This window comes from Micromys minutus (genome assembly GCF_963924665.1).
Source record: "Micromys minutus genome assembly, chromosome: 5".
In the NCBI taxonomy this organism is placed as follows: domain Eukaryota; kingdom Metazoa; phylum Chordata; class Mammalia; order Rodentia; family Muridae; genus Micromys; species Micromys minutus.
This window is the reverse complement of record NC_137974.1, coordinates 80,293,507-80,318,195: the sequence shown is the minus strand read 5'-3', so window position 1 is coordinate 80,318,195 and position 24,689 is coordinate 80,293,507. Positions and strand designations below refer to the sequence as shown.

Genomic DNA, 24,689 nt, shown 5'->3' with positions numbered 1-24,689 from the left:
TGGGAACTCCTGCGACATTTCATAAGTCATGTGACTCTGCAGTAACCCTGCTCATGGTTACTAGAATCTTATCTCAGGATTTGACTGTGGGTAGAGAACCAGTAGGGAATGGCAGGGCTAGTTGGCATGGGAAAATGTTCATGTCACAGTTGTATACTTTGTTGGTGGCCATGAGGACACCAGGAAGGAGCTAGGGCTTGGTTAGTGATTACCAGGGGGTATGAACAGCCAGAAAAGAAACATCTGAGGTTGCTCGAGGGGGAGGAGGGCAGTATGTTTATCCATTAAAGTAAAATGAAACTCACATGAAACAGTTAATGAGATGACATTCGATACTTCAAACATGGCGGATTTGAGCAGCGCTGTTGGAAGGGTACGGGTGAAAACTGGATCCTGTGTAATACTGCGTTCTGCCTTCGTAGCCTGTGTATTTCCCAGGCCAGAAGCCTGTAACTCTGTATTGATTTCCTTATTATGCAAAGTATGCTTCAGGATTGCTCAAAAACATTATTTTAAAGGAAACTGATTCTTCCATTGATACTCTGATAAACACATACCATTATAGTCTTGAAAGTCTTTGCAGATTAAACAAAATTTAAAAAGAAACTGTAGGTGTCTTGAGTTCTTTTGTTGGCAGAAGAAACTGGTTTGTCTATTTTCTTTTTTTTTAATTCTGTAGTGAAAAGAGATTGGCATATTTGAAGAAAAGAGAGCACCAGTAAGTCTTGTTGGTTAGATTTGATTTCTGTTATATTTTTACGCTTTTGCCTATATTGATGAGGATGATGCTTACTTATATCAGCATGCTAATTCTTTGTCATTTGTATATCGTATACAACAGCACCTTACTTCTCCACCTTACCTTACTGTGTAGTGTGGTTTTACATGTTGTCCTAGAATAGTTGTTTCTACATGTTTTCAGATTGACTAGTTGAATGAAGAAATTGATTTTCCACGGCACAGAACTAAGTATGGAGCCAGGCAGGGAAAACAAATAGAGCAACCCCCTGTCGATGCTAATGTGTCAGCTTTCCCTGCTCCACGAACGAGCAGAGTGATAACCAATCTAAGAACAAGCATTTGGTATTGATTCTCCAGGCTCGGGTAACAAGTTACTGCTTTGCCTCTTATTGAGAATTAAATCAAAATAATTTGGTGCCTATATTATGTCTTGTGAGAATTCCTTTGCATGATTTATGTACTGTGCCGGAGAAGTGGATAGATGTTGAAGTATCAAATGACTTCACAGGTATATGACTTTTTATCTCTATATAAATAATGGGCGTCAGGGCTCTTAAAAGTCATGGAGACCAGCGTTACGGAATGTACATGTTTGTTAACCCTGTACGTCTCTACAGCTTTTACTCTTCAGGAAAAAGAGCAGTGGTACTTTTTGAGGATATGCACAGATTGTTTGCAGATCAGGATTGATTATCACTTGAAGGCAGCTCGAGAAATAAACATTTTGTATTGTTTCCTGCTCTCACTATTCAAACGTGAAGTTTTGGCTGTGTCTGTGTCTTGGACATGTCAGATAATATTGTTCTTTGTTTGTTTGTTTGTTGTTGAGACTGAACATTTATTTTCCAGAATTTACCACCTATAAATGATTTAAATTAATTGCAGACAGGTATAAGGAATTGACAGGGCATTTTTTCCCCTCATAGCTGAGATGTCCAAAATAAATGCATATAATCTTACATGTTTCTCTTAATGCTTCCTCCTATTCCCAAGTTTTAGGATTACATTATTATCATTATTGTCATTGTTGTTGGTGGTGGTGGTGTTTTTGGAGGCGAAGTCTCGCTCTGTAGTCCGTGAAGGTCTGGAGTGTAACGTGGAGCCCAACTGGCAGCAAACTCACGGCTGAGACCTCAGGCCCGGCTTCTTCATTTCCTCCTTTTGGACATAGACTTTTTCATAGCCCAAGGTAGTCTCCAGCCTACTATGAGGTTGAGGATGACCAAACAGAATCCTGAACCCCCCCGCCTCGACCTCCCAAGTGCTAGGATTATGGGTGTATACCGCCCCACAATTACACCTAGTGCCAAAGAGCAAAGTCAGGGCTCTGGAGATGCGGACACCTGTTCTAGCAAGCTGTCCTTGTCCATTGTCACCATGATGCCTATTTTCACTTAGAGCTGAGGTTACAGATGTATAATACTCCACACGGTGTCACGCTGTACGAAAGAGCAAACGCAGGACTCTGTATGTGCTAATGTCTGGCTTCTTGCTTTTATCCTTGTTCTTATCATTTTGAGCCATTCCATATCAATGTGTAGCCTGAACTGGCCTGAATTTTTTGACCCCCCTTTCCCTTCCTTCTAAGTGCTCGGAATAAAGGTCTATGCTGCCTTGCCAGCCCCAGCCTTTTTATTTTTTAATATCGAAATTTATTTCTTGTCCACGTTCTACTTCATAATATATTGATGTGAATGTGTGGTTTTATTTTTTTCGTTTTTGAAAGGAAGCTCCATATTCAACCTTATGCATTTGACACAAGGCGTCATAAACACATGGCATGTCGGAAGGTCTGATGGGCTTGTCTCCCAACGAGTTCCAGCAGCTGTGTGTGGGTTACCAATGGATATTGGCAAGTGCCAGACAGAAAGGCTCTGCATGTTCCGTTTGTTTCTTCTCTGTGTGTGGTTTGGTGGGATCTGTCAGTCAGTCAGTCAGTCAGTCTGTCTACTTGTAGACAACCTAATGTATTATCTAAGTTGGCTCTGCAGAGCAGCTCACCCTCAGGCATATGGTCTTTCTGTACTTTGGTGCTAAGTCAGTCAGATTGCCATATGGAGAAGAGTTAGACAACAGTTCCCCCACAGCATCCGAACCGGCCGCAGCCCGCAGCTGCAGCTGGCTGTTCACAGTCTGAAGCAGTGGGTCAGGTTCAGTTCAGTGAGTTGATCTGAGTGTCAACGGAGCACAGATCACTGATCAAATTGTACAGAAAGTTGCAGAACCTCAGGACTCTCCCTGGGCATCTTTCTAATCACGTCCTTCTCCCCTCTCCAGAGGTAGCCATTATGTTCAATCCCAAGACTATAAATTACAGCTACTTTGTGCACTTAGTTTGTACACCACAGAGATACAATTATACAGCAGGTGTCCTCTCTCCTGCTCTTTCCTTCCCCCTGCTACATTATCACATTTTGTTTACGTTGTTACACGCAGCTGCAGTTCTTGGGGATGACCTAGAGATGCTTAAGGGCGTGGGATATCCACATAAATCATTTGGAATGTTTTTTGTTTTGTTTTGCATGGGAGATTCATTGTGTCTCTTCCTCAACCCATTTACTTTTCTTTTTAATAATTGATTTTGTCAGTATGCTGATGGACATTTATTCTGTGCTTTAGGTGACAGTCTAGCACTGCTTCAGTCTTGTCCGTATTCTCTTCTCCAGCTGCAGCCCTTGGAAGATGTTTGTCTGCTCCTGGACCTCTTTAATACACACCCTTGTTGTGGTAGCAGTGTTGCCTAAGCAATGTCATGCTTTTTGCATGGCAAGGAATCTCAGGCCAATTGCTATGTATTTGTCTCTTTTTTTACCCTAGTCCTAGAATTGTTCATTCTCTAGCTCTAGTTCTTTTGTTTGGATAACAGTGTTGGAAATCAAGATTAGAAGTCAGACACAGTGGCACATACTTGAAAATTTTATATTTGATCCGTAGAAGCAGGACATTCAGAGATCATGAGTTCAAGGCCATCCTTAGCTATATAGTGAGTTTTAAGCTAGCCTAGGGTACCTGAAACCCTATATCAAAAAGATAAAATAAGGTCTAGGGATACATAAGAGTACTTGCTGTGAATCAGGAGGATCTGAGTTCAGATCTCCAGTACGCACATACACAGCTGTACGTAATCCGTGTGCTGGGGAGAAGGGGCAGCATGGGAGTCATAAACACCAGGAATCCTTAGGATTTGTCACTTGTAAACAACCATGTTTATTCCACAGGTGCTCATTTTCTAGTCTCCCAGGCCTTTCTGTCTCATTAAATCTGGTTATTTTAGGTACCATGTATATGTGGAGTCATCTATAAGTGGCTGGCTAGTTGACTCAGCATAGCATCCTCAAGGCCCATCAGTGGGTATACATTGTGAGGACCAGTCTGGTGAAATGCTACAGGCTGGTTGGCTCAAACAATAGACTTGTTCTCTTCCTCCCTCTGAAGCTGGAGGCTTAAAATCAAGATGTCATGTGGCTGCTTCCTTTGTGGGCTGTGTTCTTGGCTTGCAGGTGACTGGTCTCCTGTTTCTTTTGCACATTGCCTGTGTTCCGGTGTTGGCATCCCTGGTGTCTTTGTCCAGACTTCGCCTCCTGATAAGGACACCAGTCAGATTGGGTTAGGATCTGCCCTGACAACTTCATTTGAATTAATTACTTCTCTCCAGTCACACCCTGAAGCCACATAGAGCTCTATACCATGGGACATGGGACACAGTGTATCCCACAACATTGTAGTTCCCATTAAGGTTGAATATTATCTCATTGTGTAGTCAGCATTCCTTCCTTGATATATTTATCTGTCAGTGGGTTGCGCCTTAGCTGTTGAGTCATGTGGCTGTGCACAAGGGTGTGCTCTGCACATCTCTCTAAGCAGAGATTAGAGAAATGTTTCTGGTGCTTTTGGATATGTAACCAGAAGTGCTCTGTTAGATTGCAACCTAATCCTAGGAGCTTAGCCATTTTACATGGTCCTTATAGATCACAAGAGTTCTAGCTTTTCTACAGTGTTACCATGGCTTTGTTATCTTCTGTTCTTTTAATAGTAGCTCATCCTAATGAGGATTGGGAAAAATGCATGTCCATCTTAAAGAATTCAGACAAAGCAGGCATATGAAAAAGTTGATAAGGTTCCTATCTTCTGTGGCTCGAGAGAAACCATTTGAAACATGTTCTTCTGTTTTCAAGCATGCATGCCTACAAAACATAAGCGCTCATCACAAACATACCATTGCATAACTTTAGAAAACCTTTTGTCATCTTCAATCTTTTCTCATCTAAGGTTGAGCCATAAGTTTTCTGTGTCACTGAATATTAAAGTACAAGTGTTTTTATGGTTTTGTAATTAGTGATTTAATTCCTTTCTGATTATCGTACAATATATTTTTCTAGTTCCTTCTCGTATATAATCTCTTAATGAAAATAAATGGACATAAACCCATATATTTCTGACAATATAGTTTTTTTAATATACCCAGAGAGATAGTTTTAAGGCTACAGGTTACTTTTTAAGGTTCTAGGAATATCTTGCAGATTACAAAATTGTCTTCAGTCTGTTTATTCTGGTATCGCCCTTTACCTGTGTGAAAAACCAGTGTAACCTGACCCTTAACACTACTGAGTTTTAGAAAATTTCTTCCAAAAGGAAGGTAAAAATGGTTTTACCTTTAATAGTTATGTTTTTCTGATTATCAGTGAAAATATGTAACACTCAGCATTTATTAATCTTTCAAGAATTCAAAGCATTTAATAATTTATGTGACTAGGAAATGACATGTTGAATTTTTAGTATTACAAATATTTTCATAGTAAAAGAATGAGAGTCTGTTCATCTTAAGCTTTAGTGTTTAAGAAAAATCTGATCTGCTTAATAATAATTCCAGAGTAGTGTTGCATTATTGATGGCTTCCATGGTATAAAAGGTTTGTGGATGCTGGTCAGTGACAACCATTCAAAATCGAAATCCTTGGGGCAAAAGGAAACAGTGTAATCTTCAGAATAATTTATTTTGATTGAAAATAGTATTACTTATTGACTAAAAAAGAGATGGGAACTATTAGTTCTCAAATGGTAAACAAGCCTTGACAAACTGAAAATGGGAATTAGCGTTGGTACAATAACTGAAGGAAGCTTTGATGGAATTCCGAGGATGGGAGAGCTTTGGTGGGAGAGAGGCTGAGCAGGGGGTTAGGCCATCAGGCAGTCTACTGAGCTGTCAGTCAGTCTAGCCAGGGGAGTGGAGCAATCAGAAAAGTCCATGGTGCCTAGACACAGGTGTGTAATTTCATGTTTTTTTTTTTTCTCCTCTCTCTTTTTGGGCAGCAAGTTGAGTTCATCAAGAAGGGCTCCTCAAAGTGATATGAGAAGACCCTTGTGCTATCTTTGGGGCAAAATGTAGATTATTTCCCCCAAACTCACAGTTTGTTGGAGTAGATGCAGCTTAACACTGTTAAGGTATATACAGTATTTTCCCTCAAAACTCGCATACGTTATCGCGGAGAGACTAAGGGTGTCTTTGAATGATACAGTATTTGTTTGGGGCCAGAGTCTACAGGTTACATTTGTAGAGAGAACAGCTTAGGTTATCCTAAGTAGGCTGAGCTCCATAGGGAGGCGAGGACTCTGGTCTTGGGTGGCACACAATCCCACGTCATACTTGAAACACTGCACATGTTGCTGCCGGAGGAGTCAGAAAGCAGATGACAACTCACATCACCACTGATATCTTACAAGCAGTCCCTTGAAGTAGAAAAGTAGTACATGCTTACACAGCCTCCAAACAGAGCGGGGTGTTACCTCTCCTGTTTGGTAGCCCCTGCTTCTTGGAGATCGATATCTTAGCTGTCACACCGGTTGCTTTCTGTAAGGGTTTGTATCACCCATGTTCTTTCACAGTATGCCCTTCTCTCTTACTCTGCATCCTGGGTATTTTCACATCTGCACATTCAGATCCAGTCCGCCCATGGCTACCTAGTTTTTCGTTGTACGTAGCAGTATAATTTCCTAACCAGTCTTCCAAGATTGGATAGGTATTGGGTTTTAAATTCGCTTTTGTTCTGCTGTTGACGTGTACCACTGGAGTGATATCTACATTTCCAGTTGTATTGAGGTCTGTATTTAATGACAGATTACAGTCTGAGATGGCGGAGTGGGTTTTCTTTCTCTTCATGGTGGGCGTTTGAGTTACGGCTTATCTGGATATTGGTAATATTTCACATTGGCAGAATGCTTTGACATTTTCACAGGCCACTGTTGGTCACCTCATTTGTGTCCTAGAAGCGGGTCGATGTGGGGATTAGTTTTATTACCTGTGGTTGACCTGGGAGGGAACCTATGACACAGAGTGACTCCTGGCTTGTCTCTTCCTTGGTAGTGGCTGGGTCTCCTCATCCCAGGCCCAATGATAAGTTCTTTGAAAGTGATCCAGCCCCTTGGCCAGAGATAAGAAATGTTGTGGCTCAGTGGGGCTCTTTTCTGTATCTTCTGTCTTCTAAGTCATTCACTTCTTATTCAAGAGACCTTCAAGTTTGGTAATTTTTCTCCTGCTTGGTTATCCATTATCAAAAATGTAAAATCATTAGATTTCTAAGTTCTTGATTCAGAAATATTTATTTATATAGGGCCTACAATGTGACATGTGTTTGTTTGTTTCAGGTATACCTTGTATACATAAAACTCACAGTGCATCTGTGTTTTGACAGTGACCCATTATGAAGTGTAGGTATATACTCTTGTGCCATGTTGTTGGCTTTCAAAACATTCTCAGATTTTAGAATGTTTTAGAGCATGGATTTTCAGGCTAGAGATGCTCAACCTGTAGTATGCTCCCCACTGGGAAATTACCTTTTGTTAACACCTTCGGACTTTTGATATTAAAAGGACAATATGACACTTCAGTTGTGCTAGTCTTAACAAGCTCAGCTAATTCTCACAGCCTAGACTGTCAAGTTCCAAAGAGGGAAACCCCCTGAGAACCCAGAAATCTGAGAAGCTGGGTTAGACGCTAACAGAATGGGAGGCTTCTTGCTGATTCAGCAGGACTGAAATGTGCTGACTCAGCAGATGACTGTGATGTGCTGACTCAGCAGAACACTGAGATGTGCTGACTAGGCAGAGATCAAAGGTGGGAGAGAAGAGAGACATGAGGCGTCTCTTCTCTGACTCTGCCTGTCTCAGGTGCTACCAAATACCTACCTTGTCTCCTTTAGAGTCACATAACTTGTTAAAAGTATAGCAGTTTTGAGGCAGAAGGGCCTTTTTTGTAGGCTTATTTTCATTAGAAAGTTTATCCTAGTATCACAGGGCTGTTTATATTTACTGTTCACCAGGTTACACTTACTTTTTTTGTGTTTGGTTGGGGTGGGGGTGGGGCAGGGCACAAAGAAGTGAAGAGAAGCCAAGGGAAGCAATGAGGAAGCAGAGGCACCAGGGTAGAGCTCAAGTCCTCCTGGCAGCATCTCCTGAAGAGTGGTGGTAACTATCACCGTGCATGGATAGCACCGTAATATATAATGTTGCTAACATCCTTGGGATCAGATGCAGTGTTTTTATGATGGATTACGTGTCTTGTGGATCTGGGAATGTGCGTGAAGGAGGCTGTCAGCTATGGGAAGACCCCTTGCTTTACTGCCGCTGTGTTATATGGATATTTAGAATTAATCATCTCTGCCGTCGGCAGCACAGGATGAGTTATAGAGCCATACCGTTTGAATGATTCACATTCTTAATGTTTCCCTCCAAGTCAAGCTTCCACTGATTGCTGGGCTTTCACCATGGGAAGCCAGAGAAATGCCCTTCACGGTGCTTTGTGGAGGCTGTGGCCACAGACATGTTTCTCTCCATGTCTGGCTGACACTTTGTATGTTAGAAATGTTACTTAATTTTCGAATTACAAAATATAATATTTCAGTGCATACATGTTTTAATATCTGTAGTTGCCACAGACTAAAACTCCCGATTGTGATGATTTTGTGAGTGTTAATTGTCTAAGCCCTCCCCATTTGTATTACTGATGAAAGATCTTTATTTTGCAAGCTGATTATAATGATGTCTATGGCACATGGATTTTGTTTCACTTTTGTATTTGTATGGTCACTTATTAATTTTTTTTAAACAGGGTAAGTGCTTTGCAGAGAGGGACAAACGCGGTAGCAAGTATCAACTTCTCTACAAGCTCCCAGCACCAGGCAGTTGCTCAAAATCATCTGTAACATGGTTCCCATGATTGCTGACTTTCAGAATCTTAAAGAACATTCAGGACTCGGTGCGCAAATGATTTTAGTTGTGTTTGCTGGAGTTGTGTCATGCCTGTGGATGGCATTTGGAAAAGGAAGGAGCTAAAAAGAAACTTTTGTGTACTTTGTACTTTTACAGTTTTTGAAAGCAATTTCAATGGCCACTCTGTGCCAGGGACTCTTGGGGCACTAAGGGCACAGTTTTACAGGTCCACACGGATTGGCTTCTAAGGGAGCTGCGGTGTAATGGGGGAATCTGCCTAGGAACAGTGGTTGTAAACTGCAGATTTCTTTGTACAATGCAGGAATTCCTTAGGTGCACCAGGATGCATGTGGGCATGCTCTAGAGGGAAACTGTCACTCAAGGGGGAGGTTTGGGCTTAGGGTGAGGTGAGCATGTGGAGAGCAAAGGGGTTCAAGTGACTCAGGCTCAGAGAGAGAGACTGTGGCCTAGAGACTAGGTAATCTCAGACTGGGGCTGGGTGAGGGGGGGTGGGGTAGGGATGGTCCTGAGTCAGCCCTCCGTCCTCAGGGAAGGGTAGTGTTGTGATAAGAAATAGCACGTGGCTTTAGTGTCAGATTGGTCAGACTTGCTTTACTTCAAATACAGGAGGCAGCTAAGCTTAGGTAATGAATAGTTTTATTTAGCACACAGCTGTGTATATTCCAGTCCAAATCCAGGCTGGGTCATCAGTGTGACTGGTCTCTAGTGAGGTGGTTTGCCATAGTGGGAGCCTGTATGGACACCATACTCTTACATCTTGAACCAGAGCAGAGAGAAGAGGACTGTTAATGCTTCCATTGCCCCTTTGGGGGCCTTGCTATCCATGACTGAAGATCACCTCTTTCCAAAGTTCCACTACCTGTCAGTAGCACCACCCTGGGGACCAAGGTCCTTAACACATAGACCTAAGAGGACCATTCTAGTCACACTCAAACCCCAGTACATGTGGAGGGGACACCTAACTGTGGCAGGAAGAAAAGCTAGGAGACCCACTGGGATTGCCCCTGTGGTCTTGGATGGAACCGGTGGCGGTTGTGGGTAAGGAGGCGCCAGTGGAGGAAAGAGCTGGTGCAGCTCAGCAGTATTTGGCCTACGGATTGACTGGATGCTATGGTGGGCAGGGGTGGAATCTGACATTGGTCAGATAGATAACTGTCATGGGAGGAGAGACCCAGTCAACATGGAGGCTTCACTTGAAGTACAGAAAAGCAGACGGGGCCCAGAAGTACCTTGGGGGTCAGGGAAGGATACTCTATCAAGATTGTTAGCAGTGGGTGGTTGGGAAATGATCCTGCCCCTGGCTTGGCCGCCGCTGGATCTATGAACAGTACAAGTAGCACACCCCGTGGATGGAAGACCAGGCACTGGGGAGAGCCAGCAAGTGTAGAAAGCCCTGTCAGAAACGGGGAAGGGGGCTCGTGAGAGGAGCGGGCAGAGAGAGCTGCTCGCTTTTCCTTCTTAAGGGTTGGTATCGAAAATGCGTGGGTATGTGTCTCTCAAAAAGCCAGCAAACCCCAAGACAGCGAGCGCATGGGACAACGTGAGTTTGTCTGTGGGATGCAGGAGTGGGGGCAGCCTACAGAGCTAAAAGAGCCAGAGTCTGGTTGGGTGGGGTAGGTGAGGGGGCAGTGCTGCAGAAAGGAGAGAAGCTGTCCAGTTTGCCAGATTCTCTGTGACAAGGCTCCCGCACCTCTGCCCAGCTTCATCCCTCAGGGAATGACACAGGTTTTCTGCAGAGGCTCCAGAGCACCAGAATGCTTTCCCTTATCGGTCCCCACTCGTTGACCCAGGAGGCTCCCAGTTCAGCGGATACATTGCCCTATACCAAACAGAGCCTCCGCGCCCATACTCAGAAGGTATGTGGGCCCATGTGTAGCCTTTTTAAAGTCAGCTCTGCCTGACTTCATCCTGGCTGTCAGCTCATTCTGCGCCTGACAGGTAAATTAATTCAGGGCAGCAGCAGCTAGAAGTCGCCCGCATTTATTCGTTCCTTTGCAGAAAGCCCACTCCAAAGAGTTGGTGCATGCCTCCTTGGGGGTTCTGGGCAGACCAGTTGAGGGTCTGGATTCAGAAGAGGACAGGCCATTTTTTTAAGGGCTAACACTCAGTCTGCCCAGCTCGGTGCCCAGGAACTTTATCCACTTGAAGGTTCAACTTGGCTATCCTGACACCCTCAAACCCAAGGTGCCAGCTCATGACCCAGAGCAGCTAAGATGGTGACTGTAAGCAAAGCATCCTGGTTAGAACACAGGCATGTGGTAAAATGACACATCCATCCGTAAACGGCTCTTCAAGTCCCTAGAAGCTGAAGTTGGGAAACATGAAGACAAAATTTAACTGAGCGTTTGCCGTGGGGAAACATGATTGACCGCCTCCAACACACACAGCCCTGAGAGGAAGCATCCTCCTCCACCCGCGTCAGCTCGGGCACCCGTGATTGATGGCAGCTCCGCGCTGCTGCCAGGGAGGGGAAGCCTGGAGACAGCATAGTAGGGACTTTGCAAGAAGCGAGTCTCATTTGGCTAAGTTACTGCTTTTGTGAGGCTTGCTGCATCTTTATGTTCTACCAAGGAGAAGATGGTAAATCAGAGTAATTGCTTCATCCCAAGGCACTTTCACACTGCGGAGGGAAAAAGGTCCTGTTAAGAAACTCAAATTAACTTCTGCTGGTTTACACTATATGGAAAGCCTCTTTGAAAGCTGCTTGTCATCCTGTTTGGCAGTTTATCTATCATGGGGCAATTCCATTAGCGCCTGACACTTGTTCTTGTGTAGGCTCCCTCAGGAAAAACATTTAACCCTTAGAAATGCAAAGCTCTCATCTGTTTGTCACCCCTCCCCCACCCCCTCAGAACCTGCTGGAGGAGATACCTTCAAGTGAGATTCCAAAGTCACCATTTCCCAGCACACACGCTGAAATGGTCTTTGGACCCAGAACACAATCAGCGAACACTTGGTGCAGCAGGTCCCCTTCCAGGTTGCCGTAACAGCTCCGCCGGGCTAGTTCCAAAATGCTCTCATCGCGGTATATGTAATTTCTAAGGAATTCCATGTACAGAATTCCACCTCAAGAATTAGTTAAAACAGGAAAATGACTCTTGAGATTGGGAGTCGGCCAGGGACTGGGATAGTCGGTCGATCGTTGCTGAGGTTGTCTCAGTTGAAGGAATATATGGCTGCTTGTTGTTGTTGGCGGAGGTGGTTTTTGTTTGTTTGGCTTGATGATTTTTTTTTTAAAAATTATTTTTCGTTTATTTTGTCTGTGACTACAAAATTTTGTAAAAATTCGCCCAATCAAAGATGGCCAGCAAATCTTAAAAGGACGAACCAAAATAGTCGCCACTGGAAATCAACACCCCCTCAGCTTGGCATTCACTAACAAAGGATGGGGGCACCATTTGTCAAAACTTGTCAGGGGGCTGTCCCCAGAGAGGCAGTGCAGTGCAGTCTAGGAATTCTATGTCTGGTGCCAGACTGCCGGGCTTCTCAGCGAAGAGCTGCTCCTGGCTGCCTGTGGGACGGGGCCAGTCAGCTAAGCTCAGAGCTTCATGTTTTCGTCATTGGAAACTAAGGATAACGGCTCTTGGGGGTTTCAAGATGATTAAATGAAATAATTCCTGTGAAGTCCATTTGTGGTAGCTGTCGTTATTGGAATTTTTAACACAAGTCAGACGGGTCTGGAGAAATGGCATAGATCACCCCCAGTTTCACTTGGGGTATGTGTGGGTGGTTTGTCTGTCTAGGTGTGATACTCTAGTTCTCTCAGAGCATGGTATAGAGGAGGCTCCGATTCCCTCAGGACCGAGGATAAGATGTAGATATTCTTCCTGATTGGAGGCAAACATGGAAGAAAGGGTCCACTTACAAGCATCCTGGCAGGGTAAGGCGTGAGCCTGGAGCTGAAATTGCTTTACTTAGGAAGGAAAAGCTAGGAGAACTGAGTAGAGACATCATAATCATCCTGGGGGATTGAGGGACTGTTTGTGCGCTGTTGAATGGTTCTCTCTCCTTAGCAGGCGTGTAACTACTGTCACTGTCACCTTCACCACCATTACCAACCCCATCATCACCATCACTACCACCACCACCACCACCCCTTACCACCACCATTACTGTCCCGGTACAACCTCCCTTATTACCACCACCAGCCTCAACCATATCACACACCCATCAAACCCTGCTCTAATCTAGTTTTGTTGACTTGGCTGACAATTCCAAATTAGGCTCCTTCCTCCTTAGGAAAGCCAACACAGGCGCTAGAGCGACAGTCAGAGCGCAGAGATAGAAGACACACTTCAGCGCTTGCTTGTTTGTTATACAGCCCATGAAATGGCGGTGTCCACAAATGGGTCTTCCCACCAATTAACAATGAAGACAGCCCCCCACAGACATGCCCACAGGCCAGCCGGGTACACACTCCCCCTTTAAAAGCCTCTTCCCAGCTGATTCTAGTTTGTGTCAAGTTGTGTCAGAATTGACCAGCACACTCTCCCAGGCCCATCAGCATCCTCTCCGCAGGCTCACCGCCCCTCACTCCCTCTCTCCCCACACAACCCAGAACCACCGTAAGAGGCCGCAGCTGGGAGCCCTTCTTCCTGCCTCTGATTGCTTCTCTTCACCTGCTTAATCCCGGCTGCCTTTCTGGCCAGCCAGCCTGCAGATGGAGGGAACTGACAACTAGCATCTCAACGGTCTTGCTCCCCTCTCTTTTGAGGCAGGAATTCTATTGTTTACTTTAGAAATAACAAGAGATGGTAATTAGTTTGACTCATCAAATTTAAAACAATTGTTATAAATTTGGAGTGTTTGATTAGACTCCTTAAATTATACACAGCGTCTCATGTTGCCGGCTGAGGGTGGTGGAGTTTCTGAGGCATGGCAGTCTCCTCCTGGCCCGCAGTTGCTGTTCTTCTCCCTGTTCACCTTCTGGGTGTCCACATTCCTGTCAGTGTGCTGGCCAAGAACTCAGTGTCTGAAGAAGGGCCTCTGTGGTAGGCTGCTCAGCTATCTTTGATGGAGAACACAAGAAGGGGAGTGTGTCCCCTGGGGTTCCCACATCCCTCTGCTCTTTGAAGGGCTAGAGAAGCCTGCTCTGAGCGGAGTAAGGACAGGCAGTGGGCAAACCTAGGTCACGGAATTCTGAAAACAGAATCCTAGCTAAGGAAGTCACTTTGCCTGCCAAGGGCAAAAGGTCACCACCCCAAGCTCTGGAAAAGCCACATGTTAGCAATCTGTGTATGGGCTACTCAGGGTCCCTTCCACCCAAACCTCCCACAGGGCCCAGCTTGGAGCTTATCTATATATCTGGTGCCTATGTTGTTGATGAGTGAGTTCCCTCTGCCTTTCTCTCTAGTTCTCAGACAGCTTCTCAGCAGCAGGAGAGATTGGCCACAGTCTTGATCTTGATTATTTTCCTCACCTATGGAATTGAGGAGTTGGCTTTGGAGCTGCTATTTGAAAAGTATCCTCTTAAATACATGGTTTCCAGACTAATAGTCCCTGAAGGACTGGAGCTGGTCACTGTCTTCTCCGAGCTTACCTAGCCGCTGCCATGGTTTGGAGATGGTATGAGTGAATGCCCAGGGGCCCCTTTGCTGGAAGCAGAGTCTCTGCTTCTGCGGGGCTAGAAGTTTTGAGAAGGGGGAGTCTAGTCTAGGTGTTCTCTGTATCAGAAGGGCTCACTGTTCTTTCCTAGAATGTTTAGTTCTAAGAGTGAGCTGCTGCATAAGAGGGCATGGATGGAGAATCCTTGGCTTTCTCCCTTGTATGAGCCCCCAAATGACGCTATCGACTATGCTGTGATGTAGCCAGAAGGCCATCACTGCTGGTTAAATAGATAGGACCATCTGACCTTGGACATTCAGCTCCCCGCCACCTCCAAAAAAAAAAAAAAAAAAAAACCCACCTTGTTTCTTTATAAGGTACACTGCCTCAGGTATTTCGCTATAACAAGAGCAAATGGAGACACACCAGAAGTTAGCATGATCTTTTTATAAAGAACAAAACGTGATTCCAGTCAAGGGCTGAAGTTGGCTCCACGTACCCTTTGCTGACAGCCTCCTCCATGGGAAATGGCAGTGGGTTTGGGATGAGCACCCCTACGTGGGTGGGCTGTACATGGATGAGTGTGTCAGGGCAACTCTTCCTGGCCAGCTGAGTCGGCGAGGTCAAGTGCTGGGCTCAGCTGTCAGGGTTGGCTGCATTCATCAGCACCTTCTCTTCCAGGGAGCACCCCGTGGGAGGGACCGGGACAAACTGACAGTGTTTGCTATCACTGGCTTTGCCATCAGGACTAGTTGTCACTATTTAGAATCTGTAATTTGGTTGTTTGGCAATCCTGTGTGTGAGTGTGTATGTGTGTGGTGTGTATGAGAAAAAGATAATTTTTCTGGGAAGAATTGTAACGACTAACATAATTTTCTCCATTGTTCTTCTTGTGTGGGGAATGGCTTCTTTGTTTCAACTGCCCCATTTCCTTCTGTGTCCTCAGCTTATGGACATGCCCCTGGTTTGTGGGTCGCTCCCTTTCTTTTCCAGAGAGATGAATAGTGTTTTGGGCTTTGCCGTCTCTCCTGCCTGATGTCTTTTTTTAAGGATCTAGGATGGGATGGTCTAACTCCTAAACCCCTTGCTTTATTTAGCTTTCTTTTGCTGAGTCAGGTCTCACACCCTCTTGCTCTCATCTTTTAAGTATTGGGGTAATGGACACGTGTGACCATAATGAAGATTAGATTATGAAAAGCTAACCTCGAAATAATACCCGACACCCATCTTTGTCTAACTGGCATTGTAAGGACATCCAACAGACAGATGTATGGCAAGCTGTTTAGGTGTTTGTTTCCCTCGGCAGAGTCACAAACATTGCTATTGAGTTTCGTCTTTGTCACCTACCAATTAAGGATAGATTTGTTTTGGGAATTATCTTGTTTGGATGTTTCCTCTTACTTATTTTCCATAACTGGCTTTGGCTTGAGCCCTGAAAGAGACCTGACTTAAAAGATTAAAATTAAGTAAATGAAGTACAATCAGAAATAGTTTTATTATCTTTTTACTTTGCTTTTTTTTAAAAAACAAAAACTAAAAGTAAGTTTTTTTTCATTTTTTTAAAGTTTATTTAAAAGACTCCATTTTCTGGGGCTGTTCTGCATTTGTAATAAATAATAAATAACATTGTGGCAGTTGACTGGCACACTTCTGTGCAAAATAAATAAACGCATTTGGTGATATACATTTGAGGGATGTGATTCCTGTAATTTCTGTGGAAATAAGGGAAAACTTTAACAGTTGATAGAGACTTTCCCATCTGTTAGCAAGGCAAAAACAGCATGGCAGTTACTGAGTTTAACAGGTACACACCAGCCTGCCGGTAATGAGGATTGCCTAGGACTAGTCCCACATCCTCAGGAAGCTGACCCCACTTGCCACCATTAGGGGAAAGGCTTCTCTGCTACTAAAAGCCAATGTCACAACCCTCACATTGCTCCAGGGGCTAGGGAGTGAGGATGAGAGAAAAAGAGAAAGGCCTTATGCCAGCTTATGCACATGCGTGGACACTTTCTGTAATGAGTGCAGAGGTGGGCTAGCCAAGCAGCTACTGTCTATACAAGCAAGAGCTCAGAACACTGGTGAGGGTAGGGAACACCCAGGGATTGGGAAAAGTGGGAGGACTTGCCTTTTTCTTAGCGTGGCGTTCACTATGAGCAGGTAATGTTTTAGCTCCTCCGGCCTGACATAAGACCTGGGGGGGTCTAGTTAAGGAGGAGTGGATGGGTTGCTTCTGCTCAGTGGGGGCTGTAGAGCCGCCCAGGGAGTGGGGACCAAAGAGAAGGGCCTGGAGGAGGCTGGGCCTTTCTTTTGTGTTTCCTTTAACCTCCTTTGGTATGGACGATGGTCTTACACTGGGTCATCTGATGGTGTGGATGCTCTGGGCATGCTTTGTGGTTGCCCTGAGAAAGGATGGCAGGTACAGCTGTTCTGTTGGGTGTCTTGTCTTTAAGGGTGTTTGGCCCCTTCAGTCTGAAATCATACATAGTCTGGTCATATATGCTGAACCACACAGGAAACTTTTATTTGACCATAGACTGCATCTTGGACTGGTTTGGTTTTTGTCTCTTCGGACCCAAAGAGGCTGGGAATGAGGGGTTAATTTAAACAGGAATAGTTTGCCCCCATCTCAAGCTTTTCTAAAATATGACCTGACTCTTATTCCAAAGTCCTGGGAACACGCTGCATCTGACCCACGGAGCTGGCTATGGGCGTCTACCCCCTGGCCTCGATCTTAAATTTCTAAACCATGTTGCAAAATAAGCTGCATTTTCCCCTCTGTTTTAACACTGCAGTGGGGGGGTTCACACCTCCCATTCGGACCCCAGTGCTCTTGCATGCCGGTGTCCTGCAGTTTCCTATAGGCTTTGGGGGAAACGCTGATAGACCTGTACGTGCAAAGATGCTGAATGCAGTCTTGCCGGGTTTAAAACACGCTTCTCTTCTCGTGGTGTTTGTATTTCTTCCAGGGGCGAAGACATCCTAAGCCAGAGGAATGATTCTATAGTTCTGGAATTTCAGGCATCAGCCAGCAGATGCAGGAGGTATAATTTTGGGTGTGGGGGGGGCCTCCTCAGAAGCCTGCCCTGTTCATCTCGCATAAGGCCATTCCATGCATCACCGCAGTCTTGTGTGTGCTTGGCTTGGCCCAGCTGAGGGTGGCCTGCATGGTATGTGTTTGGAGGTCTCTGTTTGAAGGTTGGCACCCCCGGTGCTAGGGAAGGGTCGTTCAGACACACGAGATGCAAGGTCTTTTTTACCCCCTTCAAATGCCAGCCAACAAAAGTCTAAATGTTAGCCGTTGATGACGAACTAGAGTTGTCCTGATGTGCAAAGCCCATGTCATGCCTCTGTACCATAAATCATGTGTCTTCCATCCTGTCGGTGTGTGAAACCCATGGAGCATCTACAGAAGCGGGGGACTCAGGGCAAGCAGCTACCAGCAGCACAGGCCAATCACAGCCGTCCCTTTCGGGCTTGAATGAGTGAGTGGGGTCCATATTGTGTTGCTCGGTGTCACCTCAGCCATGCTCAGGAATGGACTGTGACATCGGAAGGGCGAGCCTCTCTGTTGGCAGAAGATTTTTTTTTTTTTTTTTTAAATGTAAGGACACTGGTTAGGCTCCCAAACCTAATAACTTTGGGTAATGTACTAAGGATGAATTAAAATGCTAATGGCCTCCTTGCTCTGGATATTTTAGCATTCCCTAATTTTAAATTTAAATTAAATGCCTCAGGGGCACCGGCAGCTTTGCCACTAGCCTGTGTAGTGTCACCCCATAGACAGTGACTTTAAAATACACCCTGGCTGCATGGGCTGAACTGGGCCAAGGAATACCTCCTAATCGCCGTAACCTGGTGTCGCTTAAGCCCTCTGTGTGTAACACAACACAGGGGCTAAAAATAGGCATTGTTTTCATAGAGTTCTTTCGGCCACAACCCCTTTTCTTAACTGTGTTTTAATAGTAACACCCTGGATATCCAGGCCCAAGTGTTCTAGCTCTCTCTTCTGAATTTACCTACAGCCACACCCTCATTTTGCCCTCTCTGTAGTGCCCTGAGGCATCCCTGCCTCATAAGGAGACACCAGGGGTAAAGAGGTTGAGTAGCTTTTCTGTAGTCTCCTCTCTGTTTGGGAAGACCTTTAATTAATAGGTAGGCCTCTTGGTTCCTACCCTGCTCCCCAGATAGAGCAGACATTCCTTCTGCTAAGGAATGAGGACAGTACCAATTTTTCTGGGTTGTGCATGCATACATCTACACTAAGCCAGTGAGCCTAGAAGACTAGCGTGTCCCCCCCCCCCCCCCCGTCACATTCTCCTCTCTAGTTGAGTTACCCCTTTATTTTCTTCTTATGAGGGGAATGACATTCTGTCCTTCCCCTTTGCCTCCTGCAGTCCCTCCCTCCAGCACACGTTTTTATGGTCAGGAGGAGTGATGGTGTCAAATATATCAGAAGGAAGAATTGATTCAGTCGTCTTTGACGACGCGGCTGATTAACAGATATCAGGAGGAGGCTCGAAACCGCGGAAACCCACTGTAGCATAGAGGTTTAACAGCTCCTCAGGGAGCTAGTTAATGATAGAATCACCACAGAAACACAGACAGGCCACACACACACACACACACACATACACAAAATCCCAGCCGGGAGCATCCCCATATAGTATCCAAGGCACTGAGTGTCACCAGAGGAAGTCACCTCATAATTTGTATTTACACATCGAAGTAATTACCATGGACCCGAGCAGGGTCCTCCATCTTCTGTCAGAGCTGCGTCTATAGTTGTGTTCCCTCGTATAAGGCAGAAGCGTCTAATTCTGGTTGGAACCTGTCTTCTGGAGAATGTGATTGTCAGCCCTGGAATTCCGTTGGCCTGCTGAGCCTGGCTTTGATCTCATCCCTGTCTATTCTGTCATTGCCACTTTGTCTTAACCAGATGTCTGCCTTCAGACGTACATGACTTTGGGCTTGGCTCTTTAATTTTTGGGGTTGTTCTCTTTCCTTTCTCCTGGTGCAGTGTCTACGAACCAGATAGGAACGTGTTACGGAGGAAAGAGCGAGAGAGAAGAAGTCAGGAAACGCAGCAGGACAGCGGAGGCTTTAATTCGGGTTACTCGCTCTTCAGTGAACCCTACAAGGTAGATGGTCTTCAGCTGCTCACCTTCCCTTTCAGCCACTGCAAAGACCCTGTAAAGGTGTCAGTAAGAAATGCCATTTTGTTTTCGTCTGTCTAGCCTGGGGACATAACCCTGCTCCTGTGACTTCACGTGCAGAGGGGTTCACACCCCCAAGTATCAGTGTCTAGCTTTTGTGGCTCTGTGGGCTCCCTGACTTCACCAGCAAGTGTGACACTGAGACCCACTTGCTATGACTCTTATCAGTAGTTCTGACTTCATCTCTTTGGTTCCAAAATTAATGCCCCTGTAATGTTTTCTGGGCTCTGAAACACCATTCAAAAGAGGCTAGGTTATACATTTGATAAATGTGAATCATGTAAGGAGACTGGAGATTGTCAGAATGACTCTGGGGTTGGAGGTGACTGACAGTTACCAACCCTGAGAACCAGACTTTAATCTCTAGGACCCAAATGGTGGAAGAAGAGAACCAGCTTTTGCAAGTTGTCTCCCTGCCATAAACACACACACACACACACACACACACACACACACATACACACTAACACACTAACTCATTCACACATATACTTACACACTCACACACACTCTCACACACACTCATACACACACTCTCACACTCACACACACACACATACACACTAACACACTAACTCACTCACACATATACTTACACACTCACACACACTCTCACACACACTCATACACACACTCTCACACTCACACACTCATACACACACACTCTCACACTCACACACTCATACACACACACTCTCACACACAAACACACTCATTCATACACTCTCACACACAAACACACTCATTCATACACACACTCTCACACACACTCACACACATACTCACACTCACACACACTCATACACACACACTCACGCACATACACTCATACACACACACTCACACACACATACACTCTCACACACACACTCACACACTCACCCACACACGCTCTCACACTCTTTCTTACACTCACACACACTTGCTGTACTTCCTATCAACAACACAGGATTTCTCTCTCTTCCAAAACGAAACACCATCCAAGATATTTTAGGCTGCATGTAACATGGACTAGGGCAGGAGAACTTGGCATATTTGGTCTTGTGTTGCTTCTCAGTTACTGATTCCTCTAGCCTAACACACCGTGTTCTTAAGAACCGTAAGTTAGGATCTCGATTAGGATCTGGAAGCAACAAAAGAGAAATCTTCAAGAAAAGCTTTCAGTGGTTCTACAAAGCAACAATGAACTGATTGTGGAAAGATGTAATCTAGACCATTTTACAAAGTTATTAGAGTGAAATTTTCTGATTTTCAGGTTACATATATATAAAATAAATACATATGTATAAGTAATAATAAATGCATTTTGCCCATAGCACAATATATAATAACAACTTTCTATTTGTTAATATGCCCTAAAGTTATCCATCACAAATTTCCGGTTCCTGAATGATGTGGAGATAAACTGCTATCTTCAGAGCCCATAGGACTCTGATTTCGTCCCTCAGTTTTTGTTTTGTTTTTTTTTTCAAAGAATTATTTATTTATTTTATGTGAGCACACTGTATCTGTCTTCAGACACACCAGAAGAGGGCATCAGATCCTATTACAGATGGTTGTGAGCCACCATGTGGTTGTTGGGAATTGAACTCAGGACCTCTGGAAGAGCAGTCAGTGCTCTTAACTGCTGAGCCGTCTCTCCAGCCCCATCACCCCTCAGTTTTTATTCGGGGTGTATTGGCCTTGATCCCTGACAGGCACCTGCCCATTGTTTCCTGTGTCTAGTCTCTAACAGTATCATGGATATTTTTCTTTCTCCAGACTAACAAGGGGGATGAACTCTCCAGCCGGATCCAGAATACCTTAGGAAATTATGACGAGATGAAAGACTTTCTAACTGATAGATCCAACCAGAGTCATCTTGTTGGTGTCCCCAAGCCAGGTGTTTCTCAGACTCCCGTGAACAAGATGGAGGACCATTTTGCGGCAGAGTCAAGAGCCCAGCCCCAGCCCTCATCCGTCTGCAGCGCTGCTTCTTCCACACCTGCAGCTGTCCCTGTGCAGCAGAGCAAGAGGGGCACCATGGGCTGGCAGAAGGCTGGGCACCCGCCGTCCGATGGCCAACAGAGACCAGGTAAGGAGGGGCACAAGGCAGTTGCTTTGTACAGATCTCAAAAAGCCACAGTGGAAAACCTGTTCACTGTGCGGAGATCCTCGTCCTCACCGTCAACCCCTTCTTTTTCCCACTCAGCACAACAGGGCTCTCTCAGAACCTTGCTCGGAGATGGTGTTGGCAGACAGCAGACAAGGGCCAAGCAAGTGTGCAATGTGGAGACGGGGCTTCAGACCCAGGAGAGGCCACCTGGAATGTCAGGCAAGCACGGCGGCAGTGGACACTGCGTTCAGAACTTCCCCCCATCCCTGGCTTCAAAACCCAGCCTGGTGCAGCAGAAACCAACTGCCTATGTGCGGCCAATGGATGGCCAGGACCAGGCTCCGGATGAGTCTCCTAAGCTTAAGTCCTCCACGGAAACTGCTGTGCACTGTACAGCCTACAGAGGGGTCCCAGCCAGCAAACCGGAGTCAGCCAGAGCGAAGGCCAAGCTTGCTAAGTTCAGTATCCCCAAGCAAGGAGAGGTGAGTCTATTCTCAGCAGCTGAAGTAGTTTAGCCTGACTTGTAAAGGCAAGTCTCAGGTTCCTACCCCTCCCATCTCCCCAGTGATGCGGTAAGGTTTGTAGCGCTCAATTAGAAGTTATAGTTTTTGATATTTTCAAATTCATTATAATAAGATTGTCCTTTATAAAAACGCATATGTGTGTGTTTGTGGTCCTGTGGGAATCACTTAGTAATGGAATTCCTCCTTTGGTTGAGCTCATGGGTGTTTCATGAACAAGATGGTATTGGTTAAGATATAAAACAGCAATATAAAAACACATCAAAGGCTGTACTTCAGCTTTCAAGAAGGCAAAATATTTTTATAAAATAGTTCAGAACTCCAAACATTTTAATCGGTTTTTGAAAAGCTTTATATCAAACTTTGTTAAAGGAGTATGAATTTGTACAATGTGTAAATAAGAATTTGGGAAGTATTAAATCAATATTGAGTCTGGCTGACATTCCCATCTATTAGGTATCCAACCCATTTTATAAAGATTAAGATTCAGTCATTCATAGTAACTTACTCGGGCATTTGCGTTAGGCTGTATGGACGTATTCTCAGAAGGAAGCGCTCCAGTTCACACGCCCCTGCTTTGCACTTGGATTTTGCTCTACCACATTTGCTCATTGCATTAGAGAATGTGTGGGGTGGGTACATTGAGTGTGAGAATCCTCCACAAGCCTAAGGCAGTGACTAGCTATTTGACTCTGGATGGAAAACAGTGCTTTTACAGTAGCGTGTCTCATAGCGTCTTCCAAATTGATGACGGTCGTCAAGCGTACGAGAGGAGAAACGACGCATTTGCTTTTGCTGTCTCCCCGTGATGTAGCATTGAAGCTGGAATGGTTTTTCCCTAACACCATTCTTAGGAAATGCCCAGTCATTTTCCCCCCTTTGCCGGGTTCTTCTTTAGAGATGGAGCAATGATGTGACAGAGTGTGTTCCTCACATCTTCGTCCAATTTAATAACCACATGAGATTTGATGCCTCCTGTTGCACTTTTGACAAGACCGAGGAGAGCATTTCCGGACTATCGTCTAGGCACTCTCCATGGGATGTGACCCCGTTGCCTTTGCAGACTGTCTGCATTCCAGGAGGTGTTGACTGAGGTTTAATTAGAAAACGTGGTGACCTGTGCGCCGATACTCCTTTTGATTTCGAGTTCGTGATACATTCTAGCAGTTAGGAAGCAGGAAGCATTAGGGATGAGGAAAGGAAACTGTAATTTTTCCAGGCTTTTAAAAAAAAGATTTATTTTTATTTCTTAAATTCTCTGTGTGTGTGTGTGTGTGTCTGTGTATATGTGTCTGTGTACGTGTGTGTGTATATCTGTATGTGTATGCATGTATCTGTATGTGTCTGTGTATGTCTGTGTGTGTGCCTATGTCTGTCTATCTCTGTGTCCATGTGTCTGTGTGTACGTATGTACACGTGAACGTAGGTATTCATGGAGATCAGAGATAGTGGATGCCCAGGACCTGGGATTCCACGTGGCTGCGGCTGCCTGACATGGATCCTGAGAATAAAACTTAAGGTAGCAACAGGTGCTCTTAACTGCTAAGCCTTCTCTTCAGGCCTAGGCATTTGTTTGTAAAGTTTGTAGGAGACACATGGTGACCACCGTATCAAACTGAATTCCCCAGACTCCTTAGGTTTTACATTTTTATCAAGTGATCTCTATTGGCAGAGAAAATCTAGTTTATCCTCAAACAGTGGTGGCCAACTTATACCTTCAGGGATCCATTTACCATTTCCTTCTGGTCGAATGATGTTTTTCATATGGCAGCAACTCCTGATTATTAGGTAACTATTCACTCAGAATCCAGTGAGGTAGTCGGTTCTGGTTAAAAGCACCAGCCCTGCACAGAAGCCAGTACAGTATTTGTAAGGCATTTGGTGAATTGTCAGTTGTCTGAACATTTTTCTGCTGCCCTTGAGGACACAAGATTCGGGATACAAGATTAGGGACAATGCTGCTCTGATCAGTTTGGTGATTTTACAGCAAGAAAGCCATGTCTGAGAGAGGTGGCATGTAGAAACCCCTTCATTGCCCCTACGTACAGCATTGGAAAGCGACAGTCTGCTGCTTTTTCACACCCTGTCCTGAGTGTGCCAGTCAGGCTATGCTCACATTGACAGAAACAGGGCAATAGGAGTGTTTTTTTTGTGGAACCAGTGAAGCTGGTGTGAGAGAAGAGTGTGTGTGCATTTGTTTGTGTGTGTGTCTGGTTTGTGTGTGTGCCTGTGTTTGTATGTGTGTATGTGTGCACATTAGTGTGTCTGTGTGTGTATCTGTATCTCTGTGTATATATGTGTCCATGTGTGTATGTATGTGTGTTTGTGTCTATATATGTGTGTGTGT

General features: G+C 45.0%; 1 protein-coding gene across 2 annotated transcripts in view; it reads left to right on the top strand.

The window, feature by feature from the left end:
* AFF3 (ALF transcription elongation factor 3) overlaps window positions 1-24,689 on the top strand; it is a gene marked incomplete at both ends in the record, with an annotated part of 424,260 nt that overhangs the window by 69,223 nt on the left and 330,348 nt on the right. Inside the window, 4 exons of one of the 2 annotated variants that reach the window (XM_080916707.1) lie at window positions 17,480-17,554; window positions 19,531-19,651; window positions 21,488-21,800; window positions 21,918-22,303. In XM_080916707.1, the coding sequence (XP_080772833.1) occupies window positions 17,480-17,554; window positions 19,531-19,651; window positions 21,488-21,800; window positions 21,918-22,303 (895 nt within the window). The remainder of the gene's footprint in view (window positions 1-17,479; window positions 17,555-19,530; window positions 19,652-21,487; window positions 21,801-21,917; window positions 22,304-24,689) is intronic. The other variant, XM_080916706.1, reaches the window with a different exon arrangement.